This window comes from Mesoplodon densirostris, chromosome 11, assembly GCF_025265405.1.
Source record: "Mesoplodon densirostris isolate mMesDen1 chromosome 11, mMesDen1 primary haplotype, whole genome shotgun sequence".
Lineage (NCBI taxonomy): Eukaryota > Metazoa > Chordata > Mammalia > Artiodactyla > Ziphiidae > Mesoplodon > Mesoplodon densirostris.
In genome coordinates, this window is record NC_082671.1 from 103,459,199 (window position 1) to 103,485,607 (window position 26,409).

The following is a 26,409-nucleotide window of genomic DNA, read 5'->3' on the forward strand; positions in this document are numbered from 1 at the left end:
ATGGCTGTCGGGTAGCCCTGCAACTGTGCCAGGCACAAATGTGCTATCTCTGCTCCGTACTGACTTTGTAGCACTTTGATATAAGTTCTAACGTTAAAGTCATTCATGTATTATATACCATAGCTCTGGGTTATTTCTTCTCTGTCTGCCACAACTAGCAATCTGGAATAAAAAGAGGTTTATACCTCATCTTTATCCAGTATGTGCATTTTCAAAATATTAATTTTTTGGTAATTTTATCATTTACATCAAATTTAAATTTGTAATTTAAATATAATTATTAACAATTGTATTTCCTAACAGGGTAAGAACTCAGTCTACATTGACAAAAAGTATGCTTTCTCATAAAGTACAATTTGATGGTAGGATCATATCAAGGTAATTGTCATTTTACTAAACTTTTTAATCCTATGATTATAAAAAGGTATTTTCTTTTCAAATAGAAATAGCAATAATAATATTAGTTAAATTTGTCACATTTAAGTGAAAAATGTGAACTTAGCACAAACGTTTTTAGGTGATATATATTTAATGTTACAAAAATTATGGGAAGTAGGTCTAAAAGACAAATATTTCAATTAGAAGTTATTTGAAATGTGATTTTAAAATGTCTTTCAAAAAGAAATTTACAAGTGAATCTTTAAAGATACATATTACTACTAGAAGATTCTAAACCATTTAAAAATCAACCCATATGTAAGCTGCTTTATTTAATTTCATTTTAATGGCTTAAGTTAACACTAAACTATTGGTAGATGTAAAGTGACAAGGAAGATGATTCTTAAATCTGTTATCCAGTCTTATAAACTTTCAGTAATACATAATGCTACTTGATGTTCTACATGAATATTAAAGGTAGGGTGGTTTTTAAAAAATTATATTTGTTCAGTGATTTTAAACTTGCCATGAGAAAAGGTAATAAATGTATATCTATCTTTGAGTGGCTTCTTGCAAGCTCAACATTTTTTTAAGGTCTTTCACTGTATCTTAAGTCTATGCCAAAATAGTAACCTATATTGTAATATATCCATATTTGTATCAGTGTAAGATAAAGCTTTTTTCTCCATCCAAGTCTGACTTAAGTTGACACTTCAGCAAGCTCTGTCATGGTTTTCCATAACTCTTGCCCATTACCACACATTTGAGCAAGTCCTGTTATCCCTCCTTGATATAAACTATCCATTTATTATTAAATATGAAAAGTATCCTACTTGAAAATCTTTGATATTATTCTGTTTTTCTAGAAATGGACGTGATGCTTGCAGAGAGCTGGTTGGGTTCTTTTTTACTCATTTACTTACAATTTATGAGTATCGGCAATTGGAGAAAAATAGGTATGCCATAAAACGTTGTTGCAACTCTCAAGATGATTACTTCCCAGAGAAGCTGAATAACTTTACATTTTTGTCATTTAACTTCTAGAACAAATGTGCTTCCTTTTATTCAAAAAAACATTTATTGTCATCAGCATGGACAAAGAAAAGGAAAACAATACCAACTTGGTGATTTTTTTTTTTTTTTTTTGCGGTACGCGGGCCTCTCACTGTTGTGGCCTCTCCCCGTTGCGGAGCGCAGGCTCCGGACGCGCAGGCTCAGCGGCCATGGCTCACGGGCCCAGCCGCTCCGCAGCATGTGGGATCTTCCCGGCCCAGGGCACGAACCCGTGTCCCCTGCATCGGCAGGCGGACTCTCAACCACTGCGCCACCGGGTAAGCCCAACTTGGTGATTTTTATATTGTAAGCTGAGCGTGTGTGAGCGCGCATATGTTTTACTCAGTGGTGTTGGATTTTGAGGGATCCTGTGGGGCTAGTGGAGCAGAGTTTCTAGTTTCCAGTTTATTTTTTCCCCTCCTTCCTGAGCAGGGACATTTGTGTTGGCTAATGGTTGATATTTCCCCAGGAGGTTCTGTCTCTCAACTCCAGATCCCAATGGTCTGAATCTAAGCATAGCATTTATTCCCTGTAACACTCCCTCCACCACCGCCAATCCCACAATATAAGCCCAGGAGAGCTTGTCTCTTGGTACTTTTTTTTTTTTTTTTTTTTTTTTTTTTGCGGTATGCGGGCCTCTCACTGTTGTGGCCTCTCCCGTTGCGGAGCACAGGCTCCGGACGCGCAGGCTCGGCGGCCATGGCTCACGGGCCCAGCCGCTCCGCGGCATATGGGATCCTCCCAGACCGGGGCACGAACCCGTGTCCCCTGCATCGGCAGGCGGACTCTCAACCACTGCGCCACCAGGGAGGCCCGTCTCTTGGTACTTTTAAAGGCCCTGCCAGGCTATACCGCTGGGTAAGTGGCCACTTCAATAGTACCAGGAGTAATTCTCCACCTAATGCAGGCTTATCTTCTGAGGACACACATTTTTCTCCAAATGGGGCACTTGGCTTCTGGAGCTGTCATATATTTCCTGGTTAGCTTATCTTCCTTGTGATTTCCCTGCCTTGCACACCTCCTGGTGTACAGCGTATAACAAGGATTCCCTAGCATGAGTCCATCATATGTAATGTTAGAATTTGTATAGTGCTCTTAAATTTTAAATTGTTACATTCATGTCATCTCATGATTACAATGTAGCACTATCCACAGTGATCATGTAACAAAAATATACTCATAGGCTAAATCACTGGAAATGGAACTGTGAATAACTTAAAAACATTCCCTGCTCTTGTGGGAATTACAGTCTAATGGGAAACAGTCAGAAGGGCCAGATAGGAGAGGAAATGACCCAGTTTTGTCGAATCAAAGGAGGCTTCTTGGAGAAAGTGCCATCTAACCTTGACCTAGGTAGGCTGGGAGACGTAGATGGAAGAGGGTAGGGAAAGGCTTCCAGGTGGAGGAGACAGCTGGTGCAAGGAACAAAAGCGTGAAAGACATGGCTTGTTTTGAGAACTGAAAGCAGTTCAGTGTTGTTGAACTCCGTGTCAAGGTGGGGGTGGGCGAGAGACAAGTCAGAGCTTATTAAGAGTGGCCTTTTGCTAAAGACTTGTCGAAAATGTCTTGGGGAGTCACTGAAAGGGGAGAGGTGGATGAAATGAAGGGAGGTGGCATCATCAGGTTTGTGATTTAGAAAGACTTCTCTGGGTGCAGTGTGGGGAATGGATTGAAGACCAGTACAAAGGACCAGATTGGATTGAACTACATTAATCTAGGAAGGCAGCTGAGACAACCTGAATTCGGCGAGTGACTGTGGCTATGAAGCTAATCAGAAACTTTTTAAAAAATCTTCAGGCAGTAGAATCATAAGATGTAGTGACCAGCTGGGTGAGGAGTTGGGGGTGAGGAAAACCTTTACATCTCAAACTTGGATTTAATACATTATGCATCCGCTCTATATCTGTATCTATTATCTGTATCTATATCTGTGTGTATGTCTATTAAGCCAGCCTCTAGACATTGAGAAAACTAGCTCCAACTCACACTTCACAATCTGTAGGAAGAATGTTTAATGCCTATCCCAGAGAGGAAAGTTACCTCCAGCCCTGAGCTGCTGTCTCTAATAATTTATTTGTTCTCACTATCCCTGTTCCATATGACTTGAACCAGATGTGGAGCTTTGTTCCCTCTTATGGTTTCCAAGAAAAAGAGAGAGAGAAAGAGAGAGGGAGAGAGAGAGAAGAGGGAAGGAAGGAAAGAAAGAAGGAAGGGAGGGAGGGAGGGAGGAACAGAGCGAAAGAGAGACAGAGGGAAAGAGAAAAAGAGAGAGAGAAAGAGCCACACACAAACTATACATATGATACCTTGGGTGTGTGGCAGACATTTTGAAGGGGATATGGAGGGAGGTTTATATTGCAGCAGTGTATGGAATTTACAATTTGTTATTAGACATTCTTATTCTTAAAAATATGTCCTTTGAATATTTCCCATGGTAAAGGCCCTCCTCTCAATCTTCTGACTCCTTCCACCTCTTGCTCTTCCCCATAATCTTCTATTTCTTTGTGCAGAAATATTCAACCTTATCTTTCTTTTTGGGGGGTGTTGGGTCTCTTTTGCCTTCCAGGTGTTTCTCTAGAACTTAGTTTTTCATTTCTATATGCCCCATCAAGGCCTTTTTTCTAAATACTCCCTAAAATAAATTCTAATGCCAGCTGTTAAGATAATACTTATAGAAACATGCACTTGTGTCCATAGACACACACACATAAAAGTGCACCCACATATGTTCACTCACATACATACATATATTGCTTTGGATGCACTGACACAGACCTCATAGATGCACCGTTATGCACACATGGATGTATACACACATATGCTTATATGCATAAACCTGCTACACATATCATGTAGTCTCTTTAATTGCTTAAATAATAATTTCAAGAAAATTTATATACATTTCAAAGAGTGAAGAAAGCACTTACAGCTACAAGTTTTCTAAAGTAAATGCTCCAGAAAAAAGGAGAGGAGAGAAATCTCTTCCTTTATTTTCAAAAGAGATAATTAAGCCTCTTATTTTAAACTTGTGTTTGTCCATATTTGACCATATTTATTTGAGAAACTCAGAAATCAAGATAATAACAATTTTCTAAGTTTGGATTAAGGATTTTTGAGGGGAATTTTTTCACCAAAGCCTTGATGCTCGAAATAGCTTAAAATTAGTTTTACATTTATATAATGTTTGCCATCAAAAGACCAGGTGAAAGAGGGTGATGAATCTGTCATAGTTCATCAATTTGGCGCACATCTTTCTGTGGATCAATAGCTTTATTTCTGTATTTTGGGGTGTCATAATTTCCACTGAAATAACTTGTCCTTTCTTCCTCTGATTCTAAAAAAGAATTGGAGTTCTTTTTTTTTTTTTTTTTTTTTTGCGGTACGCGGGCCTCTCACTGTTGTGGCCACTCCCGTTGCGGAGCACAGGCTCCGGATGCGCAGGCTCAGCGGCCATGGCTCACGGGCCCAGCCGCTCCGCGGCATGTGGGATCTTCCCAGACCGGGGCACGAACCCGTATCCCCTGCATCGGCAGGCGGACTCTCAACCACTGCGCCACCAGGGAAGCCCCTGGAGTTCTTATTTTTTTCACATGAATTGTTAGATCTAAGATTGTTCTAATTGGGAGATTGGGAAATTAGTTCTCCTATTTTCCTATATTATTAGCTGAAGCCTGTGTGGTTTCTAAATATTCTCTCAATATAACTTTTTATTAGTATAAAAGTATACCACATCAGATATAATCAAACTTGAATATTTAAAATTAGTATTAGTTGTATTTTACTTCTTATATATTTTATAGTTTAAATAATGCAATTTGTTCATTTCTTTAGGGTGAAAACTTGACATTTTTGAGCTCTGATCATCCCAGACTTCCAGAAAGCATAAAAGAAAACACATTGCTTACACTTCGAATCACAAATATTGATCAGAGAGCTTTGGATTCTCTCAGGTGAGTCAAACATGCATTTGTCATTTTGGAGGTAAGTGAAAACTTTATTTTTATTATATTAAAATGAGATTCTATATCAAATCATTTTGATTTTAGTTAAGATTTATATTAAAAAAAATAAAGCATAGCTATACATATCCATTTTATGTGCTATATCTTGTACTCAAATACATTCCATGTGTGGGAACAGTTATAATCAAGTAGAAATTTAAAATGTCCCATTTTAAGTTAGTTAAAGTACTTTATTAATTTGCCTGTACTATAACACTTTTATTTTACCAAATGCTACCAAAGTAATACATTTTAAAAGATGGGATACAATACAATATAATAACAACTTTTTCCACATTTTTAGTGTGATGCTTTTTTTAAGCACTAAAAAAAGTCTTGGGTCCCACATGCTTGTGGTATTCATTGATTGATAATACATATAATGAAAAAACAATGCTATGAATCAAAAGCTTTTAAATGAATTTTGAGGTTTTTTCTTTTTTCTTCTCACAGAAAACATATATGCCATTCTTGTGGTGTGTTTTTTGGTGCTAAATATAATCAGGATAACAATAATTGGTGTACTCTCTGTACATTAGAGGCCATTTGCCATAAATTGGCTATAAGGAAGTCTGTGCTTCTTTGTCTTTTACTGTATTGCTCAATATGATTGCTTTTTTTTTTGCTTTTTAAAATAACATTTTTACATTTTATACATTTAAAGATAAAACTGCTTTTAAATTTAATCGTTTTAATTAAGTATTTTAAAAGAACATTGAAATAGCTACAAAACTGTATATAATGTTTAAAGGTAGTTCTTGGAAGGTTTAAGGATGTTAGCTTTTGATTTAGCATATTTAATTCTCCCAAGGATTAAAGCAGGGAGCAAAGGTGGGACTTGATTAATCTCTAAGCACTCTTCCAATTTTCTGAGCTTATTAAGAGTGAGAATTTATTTGAGAATTTATTTGAGTCTAGAGCAGGGAAAGCTTAGAGTTTCCATACTCAAGATTGCAAAACAATATATTTTTATCACTGCGAACATGTCAATTGCAGAACAGATTCTGTGGAACATGATGATGTAATCAATGAAGCCAATGACAGACTGGTTTTCAAGGCCATTCAAGGTGTGTATCATTACTATACTCTCAAGTAGTTTTAATTTTCAACCATTTTCTTTGTAAGTAGTAAAGCAGTATTTTCCAGATATTTCTTAGTTTTTTGGCACTTGATTTATATTTCCTATTTGCTTTCCTATCTTTTTATAAATTTATACACACATATACATATTTTAAAATATCTATAGTATTTCTCCTACTTTAATGATCCTGTCTAACTGAATAACTAGTATTTTATGATTTATGAATTTAAAAATTTTAGAAAGTACTAGATAGTATGGGTTTTATTCATGAAATGAATATAAAGTGATTTTTGCAATACAGTACTTGTCTTATGCATTAGATGATATCCTAAATAGATTTGTGGTGGCCTAGTGTGAAAAAAAAATACTAGACTGGGAGCCAGATTTATGTTTGGACCCTTTCATTCAGTAGACATATGACTGTGTATAATTTTGCACCTCTTTCTTTATATCTAAAATAGGGATAATAACCTCCTTTATTAACTTTCAGAGTTGTTGTAGGTGATAAGTGAAATATATGTAGGTTTTGTACTGTAAAACATTTTATAGATTTGTTTCTAGAATCCACTCTTGTAATCAGTACAGTATACTAGGCTCAAATAGACAAGTCCTTTGTTGAATCTCATAGTCAAGAAGGGAGGAAGGCATTAAACAAGTAATCACAGAAGTCAACATATAATTTATAAATTTTGATAAATCCTGATTTATCATATAAAGATGATATGGGAGTAAGAAGGCTAAAAACAGATTTACAAGTTATCTGGGATTGGTATGTGAACTCTCAAATATTCTCGATGCCATTGTTACTAAATAGTTTTCTCTATTCTATCATGATCAATATGGTATTTGTCACTATTGTATCTAGTGACATTTGTTTTTTCCTCTAATGTATTATATTTAATAACTGCTCTGATAAAGTTACCTATATTTTCTTAAGTAAAGATGGCACAAACTGCATCAAATGAAATCTGTCCCACAAAGAGAATGAGCCTAAGAATATAACTTCTTATAAATTCCTAGAAGAAAGGGTTACTTTAAATGTATAAGTATAGGGTAGCATTCCAAAGCCTTGATGCTATTTAATATATAACCTACAGTTTGAAGATTTCAAACTATTTTAGAAATTTTGAACTGATGAATTGATATCAGGCAGATCACTCAAAAATTTGTAATTCAGTTGGTAATTACAGAGAAAGACGAAAGAGATTAAAGATATGGGCTTGACAGATGAAGAGGAAACCTGGAAATTTTTAAAAAACTAAGATTTTATTTGTAACATTTAGGTTATTTTCATGCTGATAAAGTGAACCATTATTTTCCTATATATAAAATATAACACTTTCACCACACAGTGGTGCTATTGTTCTGTTATATTTTACATGTGATTTTGTATATAACCCCCTTTACTAAGAGCATTCTATTTTTCAAAGCCTTTTGTCAGTCATACGTATGATCTGGTTGCATAGTCACATCCCTTATGTCAGTTATATCAACTTTAATTTTCTTACCGGAAAGACAATTGCAATTTGATACATTTGTGCATAGGAATAATTAGTTTCCATCTCTCTTCTTCTTAAACAGATGTGCTAAACGAACAGCTATGTAAAAGAGGTGTTCGTATTTTGACTGGATTGAGAAAATACCTTCAACAATTGGACAAGGAAGGAAATGGACTTTTAGATAAGGAAGATTTTAAGCAAGCTTTAAAAGTATTTCACTTAGAAGTGTCTGAAAATGTATGTACCACAGATAATTCTCTGCAGTGAATGACATAATATTCTTCAGTGGTCTTATTCACTTTTCTACTGAAATTTTAGTAGCTCATTTGTCTCGTTCTTTATGCCTCGTTATCAGTGTTAAGCCATCAGGCAAGTCCTGCTGATTTTTTAAATGTCAACATTCATCCCTCCCTCATATACTTATTAAGAGCCTAATAAGTGGGCATTGTTCTAAACTCTGAGAAGACACACTCTGTACTCTTAAGGTCTTCATAAGTAAAGGAAAGAAAAATATAAATGATTACAAAACAACATGATAAGTGTTAAATAGAGAATGCTTTCAGAACATGTGAGATAAATTGCAAGCCAGGTTAAGAAGGAATTTCATAGGATTCCTGGAGGTGGGTATGTGTCAGAGCTGAGTTTTGAAGGATGAGGAGGAATGAAGCAGACAAGAGGGGAGGAGGAGCGTGGATCCAACAATGGCTACTTCAGGAAAGGGAGAAGAACATGTGAAGGCTTCCAGGGGAGAGGGAGTGTGGCAAGTTCCAGGAATTGCCCCAGAGGCTTCACCCCTACCTTTCCCTCTGCTGTGAGTAATCTTCCACCAGACCTTTGCATGGCTGAATTTTCTCATCATACAGGTTTTGTCTGCTAAGAACACTACACTGACACCTCCATCTAAAGGAGCATCCCATCTGATCCCTGGTCCTCTCCATACCATTTATCCATGTTGTTTTCTTTATACCACTTTGTATATATTCTCTGGCTCTGCCTGCAGTAGAATGGAAGTCCCATCAGGGCAGAGACCAAGGTGCTTCTTGCTTCCTGCTCTACTTCTAATACCTCGAATAGAACCTGGCGTTTGGCAGGTGCTGAATAAATAGACGATGCATGAGTTGAAATAGATAGATAGGTGGGAGGAAGGAAAAGAGAAGAATGGAGAGAAATAAGCCTAGCAGGTTCCATAACATTAAAGCTTTGCATGCTATGCTCAGAAGTTTGGATTTTATCCTGAGTGTATATGAATTTGAAACATGTCTACCTCAAGGGTTTAGATAAGGCATTGTCTTGCATTGTTCTCTTTTGCTTCAAATCGTCTTGTCACAAGATATAGTACATTTTGTGGGAGGAACACTGGAAATTGAATTTATGAGATAAAGGTTCAAGTTCTAGCCTTAACATTTGAAATGTGTGATCTTGAATAGGCCTTTCTGACAGACAGACTCTGCTGGAGCAATCCAGAGATAATACTTACAGTCAGAGTTGCTTTGAAACTCTAATGAGAAAATTACACGCTTTATCAATTGTAAACTTCTGTGCCAGTATGGTATTGCTTATCATTGCTGTGCCGTACCTGTCTTGTGTTTTTTACAATGTTTAACCTTGTGGCCCACCTAGTGACACACACTAGGGATTATCTAACTTCATCTCTTCCTTGCATTAATAATAATAATAATAATAGTAATAAAACAGCAATAGAAAATCAGAAAGATGTGGTGTCTTATACCCTGTTTTATCTTTTCCTCTATAATATCACTGGAGACTGCCCATGCAATGAGAAGCAAAAACAAGAACATAAGAATCACCAACCTGGGTCTAATTCTGGCACTAGTTTTGGGGAAGGCAAAGTCATTCCTACTAATTTGAAATTTTAAAAAATTGGTATGCCCCCTAAATAGCCTAATTTATATAGAGATACTATCAATAAATATACCTTAGTTTTTTTCAACTGAATTATCATTTTCCATCCTGCACCATATTTTAGAAAGAAAGAGTTATATAAATTTGTTGTCACTTTTGGTAAATTATTCAATTCTTGAAAAATGTTTCTTTTAAGCTTCTAGCATTATCTTTTAATTCTAGTATCCCTTGAGTTGGGTGAGCAAATTCATCTTCTATCCATATTACGTATGATTTTAAAGATTAAGCTCATTTTCACTCTTAAAAGCTCATTTTATAGAACTTAAAGTCTTTTTATGTACAGGGCATTACAACAGACCAAAAAAATATATGGGTTGTTGAGAAATGTGGGGGGGCAGGGCGTCTTAAGTTTCCTTATTAAAATTTTAATTGAAAAAATTAGGAGGAAATGGAAGAGAATATTTTGGGGGTAACCATTATTTGTCAGTCACCTTGCTAGATGTTTTATTTATATTCTCATTTAAAGCTAACAACTTGACTGAAATATTGAAAATCTATTTATCTGAGTTTAAGAAAATCTCATGCTGTATTTTTTTGGTTGTTGTTAGGAACTTTATGAATAGAATATTCTATTAAATAGTGCATTTACCAAATAAGTAAGTGGCAATGGTAAAATGAATAAATTGGCATAAGGGATCTACTCAAAACAGCACCTTTCAGTGTAAATCATGGAATAATTGTTAGAGTCATTCAAATCTCTTATAGTTTCAAGTATGAAGACTAGCAGAAGTACAGTCAGTATCTTAATGCTTTTTGGAGGCATTCCAGTAAGTGAAGTGACTTCTTAATTGTCACTGATATAATACATTAAAGATAATGAAATGGTCAAATTCAAGTGAATGGTAAGCATTTTTTATTTTTAAAAAATTAAAAAGATACATTTGTGATTTATTGCCACTCTTAAATGTTTCTTAACTTTATGGAACTGTCCACTACACAGTTCCTCTAAATACACTTTTTTAGTGCCTTTGATTGGATTTATATGTAACTTTTTGGAATTTTCTTATTAAGTCCATTACCTTGTCTAGGGCTACAACAGATGTAACAAAATGCTATTATGATGATTATTGTTGTGGCCATATATAACTTAAAGGTGTAACAGTGGTCTCTGTGTGATTATTTCTAGGATTTTGAATCTTTGTGGCTAATTCTAAATGGTTATGGCAATGACAAGGTTGATTACAGAGAATTCAAGCGTGCCATTATAGGTGAAATGAATGAATACAGGAAATCATTTGTTCAAAAGGTAACCTGAAGTAATCTTTCAAATAGTTACTTTTAATACATTTTTAGGTTCATTCTTTTAAATCTTTAATGAATTACCTTTGAAAATGTTTTAAATTCCTTTCCCTGTAATGTATTTTGGGTTTAGTAAAACACAAACACACACATACACATACAAATCTACCCAGTAATAAAGCAACATAACATATGCCTATGTTTTAGGAAAATATTATAAAAGGAAAATAAAATCTGAAATTAAATTTCAGTTCACAAATTACTAATTCCATAAATTGCTGGCTCTATATAGCTATATGTCTATATCTATTATTAAATATTTCCAAGCCTCAGTTTCTTATCTCATAGAACTGGTCTGAGGTATTACATGTAAAATTATGAGCATTATAGCTGTCCCAGTGTCAAGGCTCAATGCACATTATCTTAGGATGATGACTAAAACACGTTTCTCTACTTTTTAAATATGCATGCTAAATGTTAACATGAAGATTCAAATGATCATGTTAAATTGTAATTAAAAATGGGAGCTCTGACTTATGTAGGAGAGAAGATATTACTTAGGTTCTGGTAGCCATTTTTAGAGCATGCTTTTGAGCAATGTAGTTTTCTTTTTCTTTTGTATATATACCTAATATAAAATGTATATTTATCTAATACTGAAACAAAGCTATCGTGAATAGGGTAGTATGAACAATTACATCGGGTACAAATCTCCAATAGAATATGTCAAAGTCTTTATCTTTACTGGCCAAAAGACAAAATAAAAACCTTATGTTAAATTCACCACATAACATTTATAAATTTGCATATATTTTTACCTTACATGTCCTAGTGATAGGCGTGAGTATCAGGAGTAGAAACTGGAAGGTTGTCTCTTTCATAAGTCTTGGTCCTGGGAATAGAGGACAAAAGTAGACTTAGTTTGCTAGCACTACCATCACAAATACTATAGACTGGGTGACTTACACGACAGAAATTTGTTGTCTCACAATTCTGGAGGCTAGAAGTCCAAGATCAAGGTGTCATTAGGTTTGGTTTCTCCTGAGGCTGCTTTCCTTGGCTTGTAATTAACTGGCTGTCTTCTCCCTGTGTTCTCATGGGCATCCCTCAGTCTGTGTTGTCAGTGTCCTAATCTCCTCTTCTTATGAGGATACCAGTCATATTGGATTAGGGCCCACCTTAATGATTTCATTTTAACTTAATCACCTCTTTAAAGGCTCTATCTTCTTCTGCAGTCACATGCTGAGGTACTGGGGGTTAGGGCCTCAACATATGAATTTGGGGGCGGATGCAATTCAGCCCATAACATGTACCACATACCTGTGACATTATTGTGAATAAACAAACTTGATTCTAGTTTTGACTCATCTGCAAATGTAGGATGTTGCTTTTGGTCAGTTGTACGTTTCTATGGACACACTCCTCTTCTCAATAAAATATATTTTATGATCCTCAGAATTGCATTGAATTAGAGGAGTGATAAAACAACTAGCATTTCGAAAGGTAGTGTTAAATTTCAGGAAATAGAGTAACAAAACCCATTTAAGAATTATTTAACTTTCTCATTGATTTTAGTAATGGAATATTTGCAGGTTTACTTTTTGACTCAAAATACTCCTGGTCATTTGTCTTGGCCATTTATCAATTTCATGTGATTCGTAGAGCTGAAAGTTACCTGAGAAGTCTTTTACCCAACTCCTCAGTGTGCAGAAGAGGAAAGCCAGGGTAACAGAGGTTAAGTTACTTTCTCAAGGTCAGGGTGCTAGAAAGTGGTAGTGCACCTTAAGTGCTACTAATATCTTGCTCCACTATCTTTCTCCCTGTTTTCATGATGCTTCCTTCATATACCAGTTTAGTACTTTAAACTGTCTTGTTTAGAGGTCAAAAATAACCTACTGCAGAATAGAAAATTAGGCTCTAATGATTTCATAGAAAAAAATCACACTTCTCTCTTTAATTAGGCCTTTATGAAAATCGATTTTAACAAAACAGGCAGTGCATCTGTTAGAGACATAAGAAAATGTTATTGTGCAAAGAAGCATCTTCAAGTAATTTCAGGTAATTATTACAAGTCAAATGCATTAGATTTCTAAAATGTGAGTTAATCAAAATACTATCTTTAAATTATATTAACTTATAGCATGGACTTGAGGCCATTAAGTGAGGAAATAAATATTTATTTTTTAAACCAGAAATGTGAGAGCTTTTTTTTTTTAACATCTTTATTAGAGTATAATTGCTTTACAATGGTGTGTCAGTTTCTGCTTCATAACAAAGTGAATCAGTTATACATATACATATGTCTCCATATCTCCTCCCTCTTGCGTCTCCCTCCCAACCTCCCTATGATAATATGGTTTTTCTCCTTCAAATTGTCAATATGGTATATCACGTTGATTGATTTGCGTATGTTGAAGAATCCTTGCATTCCTGGGATAAACCCCACTTGATCATAATGTATGATCCTTTTAATATGCTGTTGGATTCTGTTTGCTAGTATTTTGTTGAGGATTTTTGCATCTATGTTCATCAGTGATATTGGCCTGTAGTTTTCTTTCTTTGTGACATCTTTTTCTGGTTTTGGTATCAGAGTGATGGTGGCCTCGTAGAATGAGTTTGGGCGTGTTCCTCCCTCTGCTATTTTTTGAAAGAGTTTGAGAAGGATAGGTGTTAGCTCTTCTCTAAATGTTTGATGGATTTCGCCTGTGAAGCCATCTGGTCCTGGGCTTTTGTTTGTTAGAAGATTTTTAATGCCAGTTTCAATTTCAGTGCTTGTGATTGGTCTGTTCATATTTTCTATTTCTTCTTGGTTCATTCTCAGAAGGTTGTGCATTTCTAAGAATTTGTCCATTTCTTCCAGGTTGTCCATTTTATTGGCATATAGTTGCTTTTAGTAATCTCTCATGATCCCTTGTATTTCTGCAGTGTCAGTTGTTACTTCTCCTTTTTCATTTCTAATTCTATTGACTTGAGTCTTCTCCCTTTTTTTCTTGATAAGTCTGGCCAGTGGTTTATCAATTTTATTTATTTTCTCAGAGAACCAGCTTTTAGTTTTATTGATCTTTGCTATCGTTTCCTTCATTTCTTTTTTATTTATTTCTGATCTGATCTTTATGATTTCTTTCCTTCTGCTAACTTTGGGGTTTTTTTGTTCTTCTTTCTCTAATTGTTTTAGGTGTAAAGTTAGGTTATTTATTTGAGATGTTTCTTGTTTCTTAAGGTAGGCTTGTATAGCTATAAACTTCCCTCTTAGAACTGCTTTTGCTACATCCCATAGGTTTTCGGTTATTGTGTTTTCATTGTCATTTGTTTCTAGGTATTTTTTGATTTACTCTTTGATTTCTTCAGTGATCACTTGGTTCTTAAGTAGTGTGTTATTTAGCCTCCATGTATTTGTATTTCTTACAGATCTTTTGCTGTAATTGATATCTAGTCTCATGGCATTGTGGTCAGAAAAGATACTTGATACGATTTCAATTTTCTTCAATTTACTAAGGCTTGATTTGTGAACCAAGATATGACCTATCCTGGAGAATGTTCCATGAGCACTTGAGAAGAATGTGTATTCTGTTGTTTTTGGGTGGAATGTCCTACAAATATCAATTAAGTCCATCTTGTTTAATGTGTCATTTAAAGCTTGTGTTTCCTTATTTATTTTCATCTTGGATGATCTGTCCATTGGTGAAAGTGGGGTGTTAAAGTCCCCTACCATGATTGTGTTACTGTCGATTTCCCCTTTTATGGCTGTTAGTATTTGCCTTATATATTGAGGTGCTCCTATGTTGGGTGCATATATATTTATAATTGTTATATCTTCTTCTTGGATTGATCCCTTGATCATTATGTAGTGTCCTTCTTTGTCTCTTGTAATAGTCTTTGTTTTAAAGTCTATTTTGTCTCATATGAGAATTGCTACTCCAGCTTTTTTTTGATTTCCATTTGCATGGAATATCTTTTTCCATCACCTCACTTTCAGTCTGTATGTATCCCTAGGTCTGAAGTGGTTCTCTTGTAGACAGCATATATACGAATCTTGTTTTGGTACCCATTCAGCCAGTCTATGTCTTTTGGTTGGAGCATTTAATCCATTTACATTTAAGGTAATTATCGATATGTATGTTCTTATTACCATTTTCTTAATTGTTTTGGGTTTATTATTGTAGGTCTTTTCCTTCTCTTGTATTTCCTGCCTAGAGAAGTTCCTTTAGCATTTGTTGTAAAGCTGGTTTGGTGGTGCTGAATTCTCTTAGCTTTTGCTTTTCTGTAAAGCATTTAATTTCTCCGTCAAATCTGAATGAGATCCTTGTTGGGTAGAGTAATCTTGGTTGTAGGTTTTTCTCTTTCATCACTTTAAATATGTCCTGCCACTCTCTTCTGGCTTGCAGAGTGTCTGCTGAAAGATCAGCTGTTAACCTTATGGGGATTCCCTTATGTGTTACTTGCTGTTTTTCCCTTGCTGCTTTTAATATTTGTTGTTTGTATTTAATTTTTGATAGTTTAATATGTCTTGGCATGTTTCTCCTTGGATTTATACTGTATGGGACTCTGTTCTTCCTGGACTTGCTTAACTATTTCCTTTCCCATATTAGGGAAGTTTTCAACTATAATCTCTTCAAATATTTTCTCAGTCCCTTTCTTTTTCTCTTCTTCTTCTGGGATCCCTATAATTCGAATGTTGGTGTGTTTAATGTTGTCCCAGAGGTCTCTGAGACTGTCCTCAATTCTTTTCATTCTTTTTTCTTTATTCTGGCCTGCAGTAGTTATTTCCACTTTTTTATCTTCTAGGTCACTTATCCATTCTTCTGCCTTATTCTGCTATTGATTCCCTTCTAGAGAATTTTTAATTTCATTTATTGTGTTGTTCATCAGTGTTTGTTTGTTCTTTAGTTCTTCTAGGTCCTTGTTAAATGCTTCTTTTATTTTCTCCATTCTATTTCCAAGATTTTGGATCATCTTTACTATCATTATTCTAAATTCTTTTTCAAGTAGACTGCCTATTTCCTCTTCATTTGTTAGGTCTGGTGGGTTTTTGCCTTGCTCCTTCATCTGCTGTGTTTCTCTGTCTTCTCATTTTGCTTAACTCACTGTGTTTGGGGTCTCCTTTTCGCAGGCTGGAGGTTCGTAGTTTCTGTTGTTTTTGGTGTCTGTCCCCAGTGGCTAAGGTTGGTTCAGTGGGTTGTGTAGGCTTCCTGGTGGAGGGGACTGGTGCCTGTGTTCTGGTGCATGAGGCTGGATCTTGTCCTTCTCGTGGGCAGGTCCACGTCTGGTGGTGTGTTTGGGGTGTCTTTGGCCTTATTATGATTTTAGGCAGCCTCTCTGCTAATGGGTGGGGCTGTGTTCCTGTCTTGCTAGTTGTTTGGCATAGGGTGTCCTGCAGTGTAGCTTGCTGGTCGTTGCGTGGAGGTGGGTCTTGGCGTTGAGATCGAGATGTCTGGGAGATTTTCACCGTTTGATATTACATGGAGCTGGGAGGTCTCTTGTGGACCAGTGTCCTGAATTTGGCTCTCCCACCTCAGTGGCACAGCCCTGGCGCCTGGATGGAGCACCAAGAGCCTTTCATCCACGCGGCTCAGAATAAAAGGGAGAAAAGAAAGAAAGAAAGAAGATAAAATAAAATAATTAAAATAAAAAATAAATATCAAGAAAAAAAATTTTTTAAGTAAAAAAAAAAAAAAAGGACAGAGAGGGCCTCCCTGGTGGCGCAAGAGGTTGAGAGTCCGCCTGCCGATGCAGGGGATACGGGTTCGTGCCCCGGTCTGGGAGGATCCCATATGCCGCGGAGCGGCTGGGCCCGTGAGCCATGGCCGCTGAGCCTGCGCGTCCGGAGCCTGCGCGTCCGGAGCCTGTGCTCCGCAACGGGGGAGGCCACAACAGTGAGAGGCCCGTATACCGCAAAAAAAAAAAAAAAAAAAAAAAGGACAGAGAGAACCCTAGGACAAATGATAAAAGCAAAGCTATGCAGACAAAATCACACATAGAAGCATACACATACACACTCACAAAAAGAGAAAAAGGGGGGAAAATATATATATCGTTGCTCCCAAAGTGTACCTCCTCAATTTGGGATGATTGGTTGTCTATTCATGTATTTCACAGTTGCAGGGTACATCAAGTTGATTGTGGAGCTTTAATCTGCTGCTCCTGAGGCTGCTGGGAGAGATTTCCCTTTCTCTTCTTTGTTTGCACAGCTCCCGGGGCTCAGCTTTGGATTCGGACCCGCCTCGATGAGTGTAGGTCGCCTGAGGGCATCTGTTCTTCGCTCAGACAGGACGGGGTTAAAGGAGCCGCTGATTCGGGGGCTCTGGCTCCCTCAGGCCAGGGGGAGGGAGGGGCACGGAGGCGGGGCGAGCGTGCGGCGGCGGAGGCCGGCGTGACGTTGCGTCAGCATGAGGCGCGCCCGTGCGTTCTCCCGGGGATGTTGTCTGTGGAGCTCGGGACCCCGGCAGTGGCGGGCAGCACAGGCTCCCGGGAGGGGAGATGTGGAGAGTGACCTGCGCTCACACACAGGCCTCTTGGTGGCGGCAGCAGCAGCCTTAGCGTCCCACGCCCGTCTCTGGGGTCTGCGCTGATAGCCCCGACTCGTTCCCGTCTCTGGAGCTCCTTTAAGCAGCGCTCTTAATCCCCTCTCCTCGCGCACCAGGAAACAAAGAGGGAAGAAAAAGTCTCTTGCCTCTTCGGCAGCTCCAGACTTTTCCCCGGACTCCCTCCGGGCCAGCCGTGGCGCACTAACCCCTTCAGGCTGTGTTCACGCCGCCAGCCCCAGTCCTCTCCCTGCGCTCCGACCGAAGCCCGAGCCTCAGCTTCCAGCCCCGCCCGTCCTGGCAGGTGAGCAGACAAGCCTCTCGGGCTGGTGAGTGCCGGTCGGCACCTACCCTCTGTGTGGGAATCTCTCCGCTTTGCCCTCTGCACCCCTGTGGCTGCGGTCTCCTCTGCGGCCCCGAAGCTTTCCCCCTCCGCCACCCGCAGTCTCCGCCCGCGAAGGGGCTCCTAGTGTGTGGAAACCTTTCCGCCTTTACGGCTCCCTCCCACTGGTGCAGGTCCCGGCCCTATTCTTTTGTCTCTGTTTATTCTGTTTTCTTTTGCCCTACCCAGGTACGTGGGGATTTTCTTGCCTTTTGGGAGGTCTGAGGTCTTCTGCCAGCGTTCAGCAGGTGTTCTGTACGAGTTGTTCCACATGTAGATGTAGTTCTGATGTTTTTGTTGGGAGGAGGGTGATCTCCGCGTCTTACTCCTCCGCCATCTTGAAGCCAAACAGTAAACTTTAATATGTTCTTTTACTATAAACGGCTGAGGCCGTTCCTGAGATACAGCAAAGTTTAATGGGAAAACTGGGAATTCCAATCAGAGAGTTCCATGTAATTCACTGCTTAACCATTTACTGCCTGTGTGATACTGGACGTGTTCTTGAGCCCTATGAGTTCTTTCCTGTAAGTGGTCTGCCATGGAGCTCTTTCTCCTTAAACACATTAGCAGAGACTGGAGAGCTTCTTAATTTAAAAATTCTTAGGTCTATTATCTGTACTTATTTTTTTCTTTTATGTTTATAATTGAGATTAACTTCTATTTCCTGTTGAGGAGTGATGTGATGAAATTGAGTTAGAACAGAATAGATTTAGAGAATAGATAATTACATGTGCAAGTTCTCTGAGTTAGTTTTACTGTAACTGCTTATGCTTCAAGATTTAAGGCAGAATAAGGAAATGCCTTTCTCTAGGCATGGAGCTATCATATAATGAACATACATATGTCTATCAAAATTTGAAGGTACAGAAAATATCCTAATATTTCCTCCCTAAGGAAAAAGTATTTAAGCTGAGATCACTCTTGCCTTTAACTGGCCATAATATAATCAAAGGTATTATTTAAATAGCTTATTGTTTCTTTTCTAAATTAAAAAATCAAATGAATTTTTAAAAAAGGATGAATCAGATATTTTATGTTCTCACTTTAAATAACAAGCTAAAGAATGCAATTTTTTTGGTTACATATGTGATTCTCAATAGCATCTTCCTATAGGTAAAATTTAATCATATTTAGTATAACCGAACAGTGGAAATAGCCTACTTAATGTCAGAGATTAAAAATAGAATGAGTTAATCAAGTAAAATTTCTTCCAGCAAAGATTTTCATAGGCCTCTGAATCCTGTGTTTGCAGTAATCTTTTCTAGCTGCAGTTATGAGTAACTGCTTCATAAAGTAACTAATGTCTTTAACACATTGCATTACTGTGTTAATAGCCTATAAATCGTGAAACTATTTACTTGTTTTCTTCTTTCCTCATTTCTAATGGGAATGAAAGCGAGTTCTCTAAAACATTAACAAATACAAGAATATCTACAGTAGTAACTGTTATTTTGCCTATATATAAGGATACACCCTGTCAGACGCTTTTAAAAGATGCTTCAAATGTGTGTTAAAGTCCTCACCATTAAATTCTAGTTCATGCAAGAAAATGTTTAAATAAATTGAAGGGTAGTTTGACATAAGATTTCAAATTGTTGGCAAGATTTCATCAGGTGACTTAAGTATTTCTTTATCATCATCAGCCATTTCACTGAACTTTTAAGGACATTGTTTCATAGTACTGTTTTACAGGACATTCCACAGAGGAAGAAATCAAAACATGTTTTCTAGAAACATTGAAAGATGCCTGCAGTAAGTCTGATGAAGTGTCATATGGTTAATTTGAAGATTACTATGAAGGTCTAAGTATAGGGATAGTAGATGATGAAGATTTTGTTAATGTCTTACATACTCCATGGGGGATCTAGTTTTTTAAAATGAGTATGTCATCAGTACTAAGCATTTTAAAGGAGAGATGAATTTAAAGTATCAAACACTGGAATGTATTTTTCTAGGGCTCTCATTATTCTGTTTGTTTGTTGTTGTTGTTTTCTCAAAAAAGTTGAACCTGGAAAGAGGAGTATTCAGAAAGATAGATGTAAGGGTATGTGTATACTCACACACATGTACGAGTGCTTGCCTGCTTATAAGTTTATAAAGGTCTGTCTTTTTGATTTATTACTTATCTTGAATAAGTAATTATTCAAATAATTTTATTAGGTCATATTTTATTAGCCTTCATAGAAAAGTAACATCTGTATCAAACAATAGGTGAGCAGGTATACAGTAACCACGTTTCTTGTCCATTGATTTTTTTTTGCTACCCATTCCCCAAAATATAATTGCCACCATTCTCAATTTGATGAACTAGACTTGGACCCAAAGCCTATGAGACTGAAATAGTTCAGCTTGCTTCAAACATCTGAAACTGTTAAATGAATTAAAGGATATGCAAAAGAAACTTTCCATGCAGTGTGATTATAGATGTTTTCTGTACATAAATATTTAGAATGGTGGAGGCTTATCCCTCAAATCCTTATTTAAACACTGACTTGTGAATTCTTGTCTTCTAAATCATGTACTATTGCTTGTTCAGTAGAGCACAATGTAATTATTCTGGTGACCAGTTCTATTTGTTCTTTTATTCTGTTTTTAACTGCAATTCCTATTACTTGCACAGAATTATTATTTAACTAGAAACAATACAAAATGGGAAGAGAAATATTTTCTAGAATATTAAATAAAGAACTCAAAAAGTATGTTATCACTTGTATGGACTGAGGGATAATTTAGTAATTCTTAACCAAAATGTAAAAAGTTCATCTGTGTCCTAAAATGAATGTATGCTATCCTAAATAACACCTCTTTTTGGTATACTAAACAACTGAAACATTTTTTTCTAAATAGATCGTATTTAACAGTTAGATGTAATCATTCTTTATAAATACTTCTACGTTCCTCACATCTCTTTGGAAATACAGAGAGAAGAAAAAACTTTAATAGAGTTATTTTCAAGTTTATGATTTAAAATTTTATGTATTAAGATAAACTATAAAAAATAGTGTCAAGCAAAATAAGAAGTGGTTCAAAAATGAAAATACATACTGTGTAGAATATGAATTTTGGCATATAACTTCATATCTTTGACAACATTATCAGAAATGTGATGTGTGTGAGCCCCATAAATTTAAAGTAGTACTTTTTCAAGATTCGAGGAGGTACTAAAACTTTCTACTGAAATATCAGAAACAAAGTATACATGGACATTTTAGTGCTATTTTCTCTAGCTAAATTCTTTATTCCCTCTTCAATTAGGTTATTGTAATTAAAACAATATGCTGGAAGATGTTTTGACAGAAATAAGTCTATAACACTATTTCTGAGTCACATTCTTTTTCTTGGAAACATTTATCCAACTATAGTCATTTTAAGCCCTACAAATTGTTTTTACATTAAAATGACTAATAACTCTGGGTGTTCAGTATGCATGTAATATTTTTCATTGGTAAATTTTTATTTAGTTCTCCTTAACAGATCTAGTCTTAATATTGTTATGTCATATTTTCCTGTGAATATAATCAGAAAATGTATAGGCTGTCATATTGGAAAAAAAAGGGGGGCGGGGAGATTCTTCCAGGATTTAACATATTAATATAACAGCATATTCTTCAATAAACCTCCACCCTCTGAATATAAATATTCATGTGATTATTTAAAGGAATTTTCTCTATTTAGGAGATATAACTTCTTGTACTTAATTTCTTATTATTTTACACTGTTATTTCCATGTAGAGCTAGAAAATACATGTTCAATATGTTATTTGGCATAGTTTGTTAAATTATAATTGGTGGCACAATAAATCATTATGCTTTTGCCTCACTGTCTGCATTCTTCTTTGGTATAGTAAAAATCTATTGTTTAGTATTCAATTTAATAGAAGAGCATTTAATAGAAGTTACATTTTTCAAACATCCACAACATAATAATTGACTTTTGAAATTATATTAAAAATATAGTCTTCATATTCTAAAAATCTCTTGATTAGCTTTAAAATATTGTTATATGTTGTAACGATGTTACATGAAGTTTATGGTTAAGAGTATTTCATAGTTCTCTAGATCTTTAAAAGGTAGTTGTTTGTTTGTGGTATAGAATTGCTTTTCCAGTTAACCATACTGTTTATTGAATTCTATATATTGATTTTACTGTTTCTATTCTTATAAGTAAAGTTTTACAGATTTTCAGGGAAAATTTATATTTAATTAGAAAAGGGATATTATTTAGGAACTTTTAGCTATATTTTAATTAGGAAAGAATATACATTTGTATGATGGAGCAGCCTGAGTATAGTATAGATAAAAGTATATGTTCCTGTTTTAAATTTTATGGTATATGAACATAGGTCCTTAATAAGCCAGTGATTTTGCACAGGGAGAGTCACTTAGGATAATTCATAATGTAGATGCAGCTGTAAAACACATCTTAGTTTATTAACTACTTTGGATTTCTAGTCAATCTAGAAAACAAGTCAGTTACCTCAGGAGAGAATTGTATAAAGTAAGCTGTGTTTACTGCAGATTATTTAACATGCATTTGTGAGATTACAGTTTATGCTATAGTGCTTGCAAAATAAAATATGTACTGTGATAAACTGTAATCACTACTAGGTTGACCAGAAAGAAAAAAATATCTACAATGAAAGTGCTTAAAGAAGTAGAAGGGACTGAGCCTGTATAACAGAAGCCAAGCAAGAGAAGAGAATCCAATGGGTTGACAGGGATTATTAGAAACTGATAAGAGAAGAAGCTTGTGTCATTGCCTCCTACTTTTACTTTATGGTTATACAAACTTCTAAGGACAACTTAGGTATTGGATGTCTTCATATAGTAAAGAATAAATATTCCATATTGGAGCCACTGTTCATTTGATCATTACTTCATTCATTCAGTCATTTACACCTATTGTGTAGCACTATCCATACAATTGCCCAAGGCAGAGGTATTCTAAATTTTTCTCACACTCTGTATATCCACTCAGTCCCAAGTCCTTTGGTTTCTTTCTTTTGAATCTGTTCCTTTCACTAGTCTCGATTGCTTATGCCTTTGCTCAAGCTTTTACCACATACCCCCTCGTCAACTCTGTCTCTTCCCCAGTCCTACTTCAACCCATCCTACATACTGCTGTTGGAATGATCTTTCTAAAATGTACACTGCTTGCTTCCATGATTAGAATCTTCCCTTGGCATACCATATCTTTTAGAAAAGTTCAAACTGCTTACCCTAACTTGTAAACCTGAACGATCTTGTCTCCCTAAGCTCCTCTCTCTCCACTCAGCTCACTCTCCTTGATCCCCCAGCCATCCTGAACTACTTACAATTTTGAAAATGGATTGTGTGGTTTCAAACTTCTCTGCCTTCAGAATTGCTCTACTACTTTTGTCCAAAATTATTTCTTCCACTTAGTGCATCTAAATTAATTCATAGTTGTGTTCTGATACTACCTCAAGAACCATGTCTTTTAGAAAACTACATCAGACAAACTCTTGAGTCTGATGTAGTTGCCCTTCTTTGGGATCCTCTTGGCACCTTGGATGTGCCCTTAATCCAGCATTTATCACTTCATACTATAGTGATTATTTTGCTTATGTGTCTCCAACTAGATTGTAAGCTTCTTGAGGATAAGAACCATATCTTATTTAACGTTATGGTGTCTAGCATTGTGTCTGACCTGTGGTAGGTGTTAAATCAAAATTTGTTGACAGGATACACGTGTGATTTACTGAGCAGCGACTGTTAATGTTTCTTACATATGAACACTTTTGCATTAAAACATTTTAGCATAGACCATATAAATAGTATGAATGTGCCCTTTGGTGCAAACTTCAACTACAGGGGCAGTAAGTCTCCCTAATAAAGAATGCACAGACTGCACTTCATCAACAAGGCCTCACGGCCCAGGGGCTACTGTATTCACTTCAGTTAGCTGGGACTCAGTCATTATCGGATGCCTAGGTAATTAGCCTCCTAAACACAATGGGTTTTATTCATGAAAGCAGTGTCTTATCAGAGTCCTAAATGGTCTTGTGTCCACCTATGGATTAGAACGACTTCTGGCCGACCAATTGTAACGATGCAGTAACCAGATCCCTCCCCTGAAGTGTGGCGGCTTCTTCCTCTGGTGAGCATTTCAGCATAGCATTGATTGGGGTTCCCAGAAGGACAGACTGCTGGGATTTCACTGAGTTTACAGAAGAGGTTTGGTAATCTCTCCGTGTCTCCTTGCTAAGACATGCTTGTTTAATAAACGTCTGGGGGGCTTCCCTGGTGGCGCAGTGGTTGAGAGTCCGCCTGTCGATGCAGGGGACACGGGTTCGTGCCCTGGTCCGGGAAGATCCCACATGCCGCGGAGCGGCTGGGCCCGTGAGCCATGGCTGCTGAGCCTGCGTGTCCGGAGCCTGTGCTCCGCAATGGGAGAGACCACAACAGTGAGAGGCCCGCGTACCGCAAAAAAAAAAAAGAGGAATAGCTAATTCTCACCTACCTCAAAGATTTTAAGGAGGGTGGGGAAGTCACAGTTAACTACCGTAAAGAACCTATTACTTGTGTACAACTAAATTAGCTACTCCTAAGTTAGTTGTCAGGTCACAGCTGCAGTTCTCTGTCAGACAATACAGTAGGCATCATGGACCCAAATATGGCATGGCACAATGCCTAAGGTAGTAGAGTTAAAAATTCCAAAACCTAATTCATGATTGCTATAACACAGGCATAACCTAGGCACAGTGGAGCATGGAAGGGCTGTCTGTGTCATCCCAGGGGAATAATAATAACACACCATTCTGAAAATATTCGATTTATTAAAGTATTATTGAGATGGCAATTAAAAGGTTCTATTGATATACGTATGCTGAAACAGAGAAGATTTTGGAGATTTGATCATGGAGATTTTAGAAATGTATTAGTGGCTACACATTTTCAGATTTCTCTCTTTAACGACCTGTGTAAGCTGATTTGTAAAGTTTTTGGATATCCAAGCAAGGTAAAGTGATTTGGAAGGATTTGAATAAAAATTACCTCTCTGGTGACAAATTTTATGCCAAGAGAAAACAATCATGGTCCCTGTTGTGTTTAAGTATTCTTTTTATCAAGTTACAATGGGATTTCTGAGCCATGGCTGAATGAGTTCAGATATAAACGAAGAGTCCTCACCTTTGCAACTGTATGTTGAGTTTTCTGCGATTTTCAGATAATGAGAAAGCCAGTGTGAAACAAATGACTGTAATTCAAGGAAATCATTGTGTGTCACTTATCAAAGTTACACACTTATAAAGTAGTTGAAGACATTCTTACAGAACTTTTAAGTTGTCGAGGAAAAGTAATTTGGGGGAAGTATTCAGATGACCACCACATCAAGGAAAAGTATGTGCTTATAGTAATATTTTAATGTAAATGATGTTGTGGAAAGAGCACAAGCTTTAAAGTCACTGAATACTGCTTTCAAACCTGAGCTCTGCTACAAATCAGCTATATGACTTTGGGAAGCAACTTAGTATCACTCAGTCTCTGCTTCTGCATCTGAAGGTTGAAATGAGGGTTGAATATAGATATAGAAATGGATATATTTAAAGATGTTAAATGTAAATACATATCTAGATACAGTACTTAGCACAATCTAGCAGACAGATGTAACTCAGTATACATTTAGTTCCTTTGTTTTCTTGCTTGAAATAAAGTAATCAAACGTTTCCTTATTTTTTTCTGATTAATCCCAAATGGCAATCATAAGAGCTATTCTTTTTTTTTTAAACATCTTTATTGGAGTATAATTGCTTTACAATGGTGTATTAGTTTCGGCTGTATAACAAAGTGAATCAGCTATACATATACATACATCTCCATATCTCCTCCCTCTTGCGTCTCCCTCCACCCTCCCTATCCCACCCCTCTAGGTGGGCACAAAGCACTGAGCTGATCTCCCTGTGCTATGCGACTGTAGAGCTGTTCTTTTAAAGGGATATATATATTATGGGTAGAAATAATTTGTATGTCACCATTTACTCCTGCATCTAATAAACTTCTCATTATTATCAATTCTCTTCCTTCAACAGAGCCCATGAAGGAAATTCAAAATCTTGTACTAAGGCTATCAATTCTTTAGTGATTAGTAATAAAACTTATTGTTATTGAAATTAATTGAAAGATGATACATATGGAGGACTAATTTTATATCTATACAGACTTTAGGTGACATTTCTAATATCTTTGGTGTGTTACAGTAAGACAATAGACTGCCTGGAATTCTGTAAGAGATTGTTTTCCAAAGATGGCTGCAACAGTATCCCATCCCATGTAGTGTTCTTACATAGTGAACTTGGCTTCACATCAAGAAATG

General features: G+C 36.5%; 1 protein-coding gene across 1 annotated transcript; it reads left to right on the forward strand.

Moving 5' to 3' along the window:
• CAPS2 (calcyphosine 2) lies at nucleotides 1-19,945 on the forward strand. The gene is given in 10 exon segments (XM_060114243.1): nucleotides 1-11; nucleotides 304-378; nucleotides 1,245-1,334; nucleotides 1,423-1,515; nucleotides 5,262-5,381; nucleotides 6,429-6,499; nucleotides 8,095-8,249; nucleotides 11,062-11,181; nucleotides 13,136-13,232; nucleotides 19,770-19,945. Coding segments are annotated over 10 exon segments (1,008 nt in total).
• The last annotated feature ends 6,464 nt before the right edge of the window (nucleotides 19,946-26,409 follow it).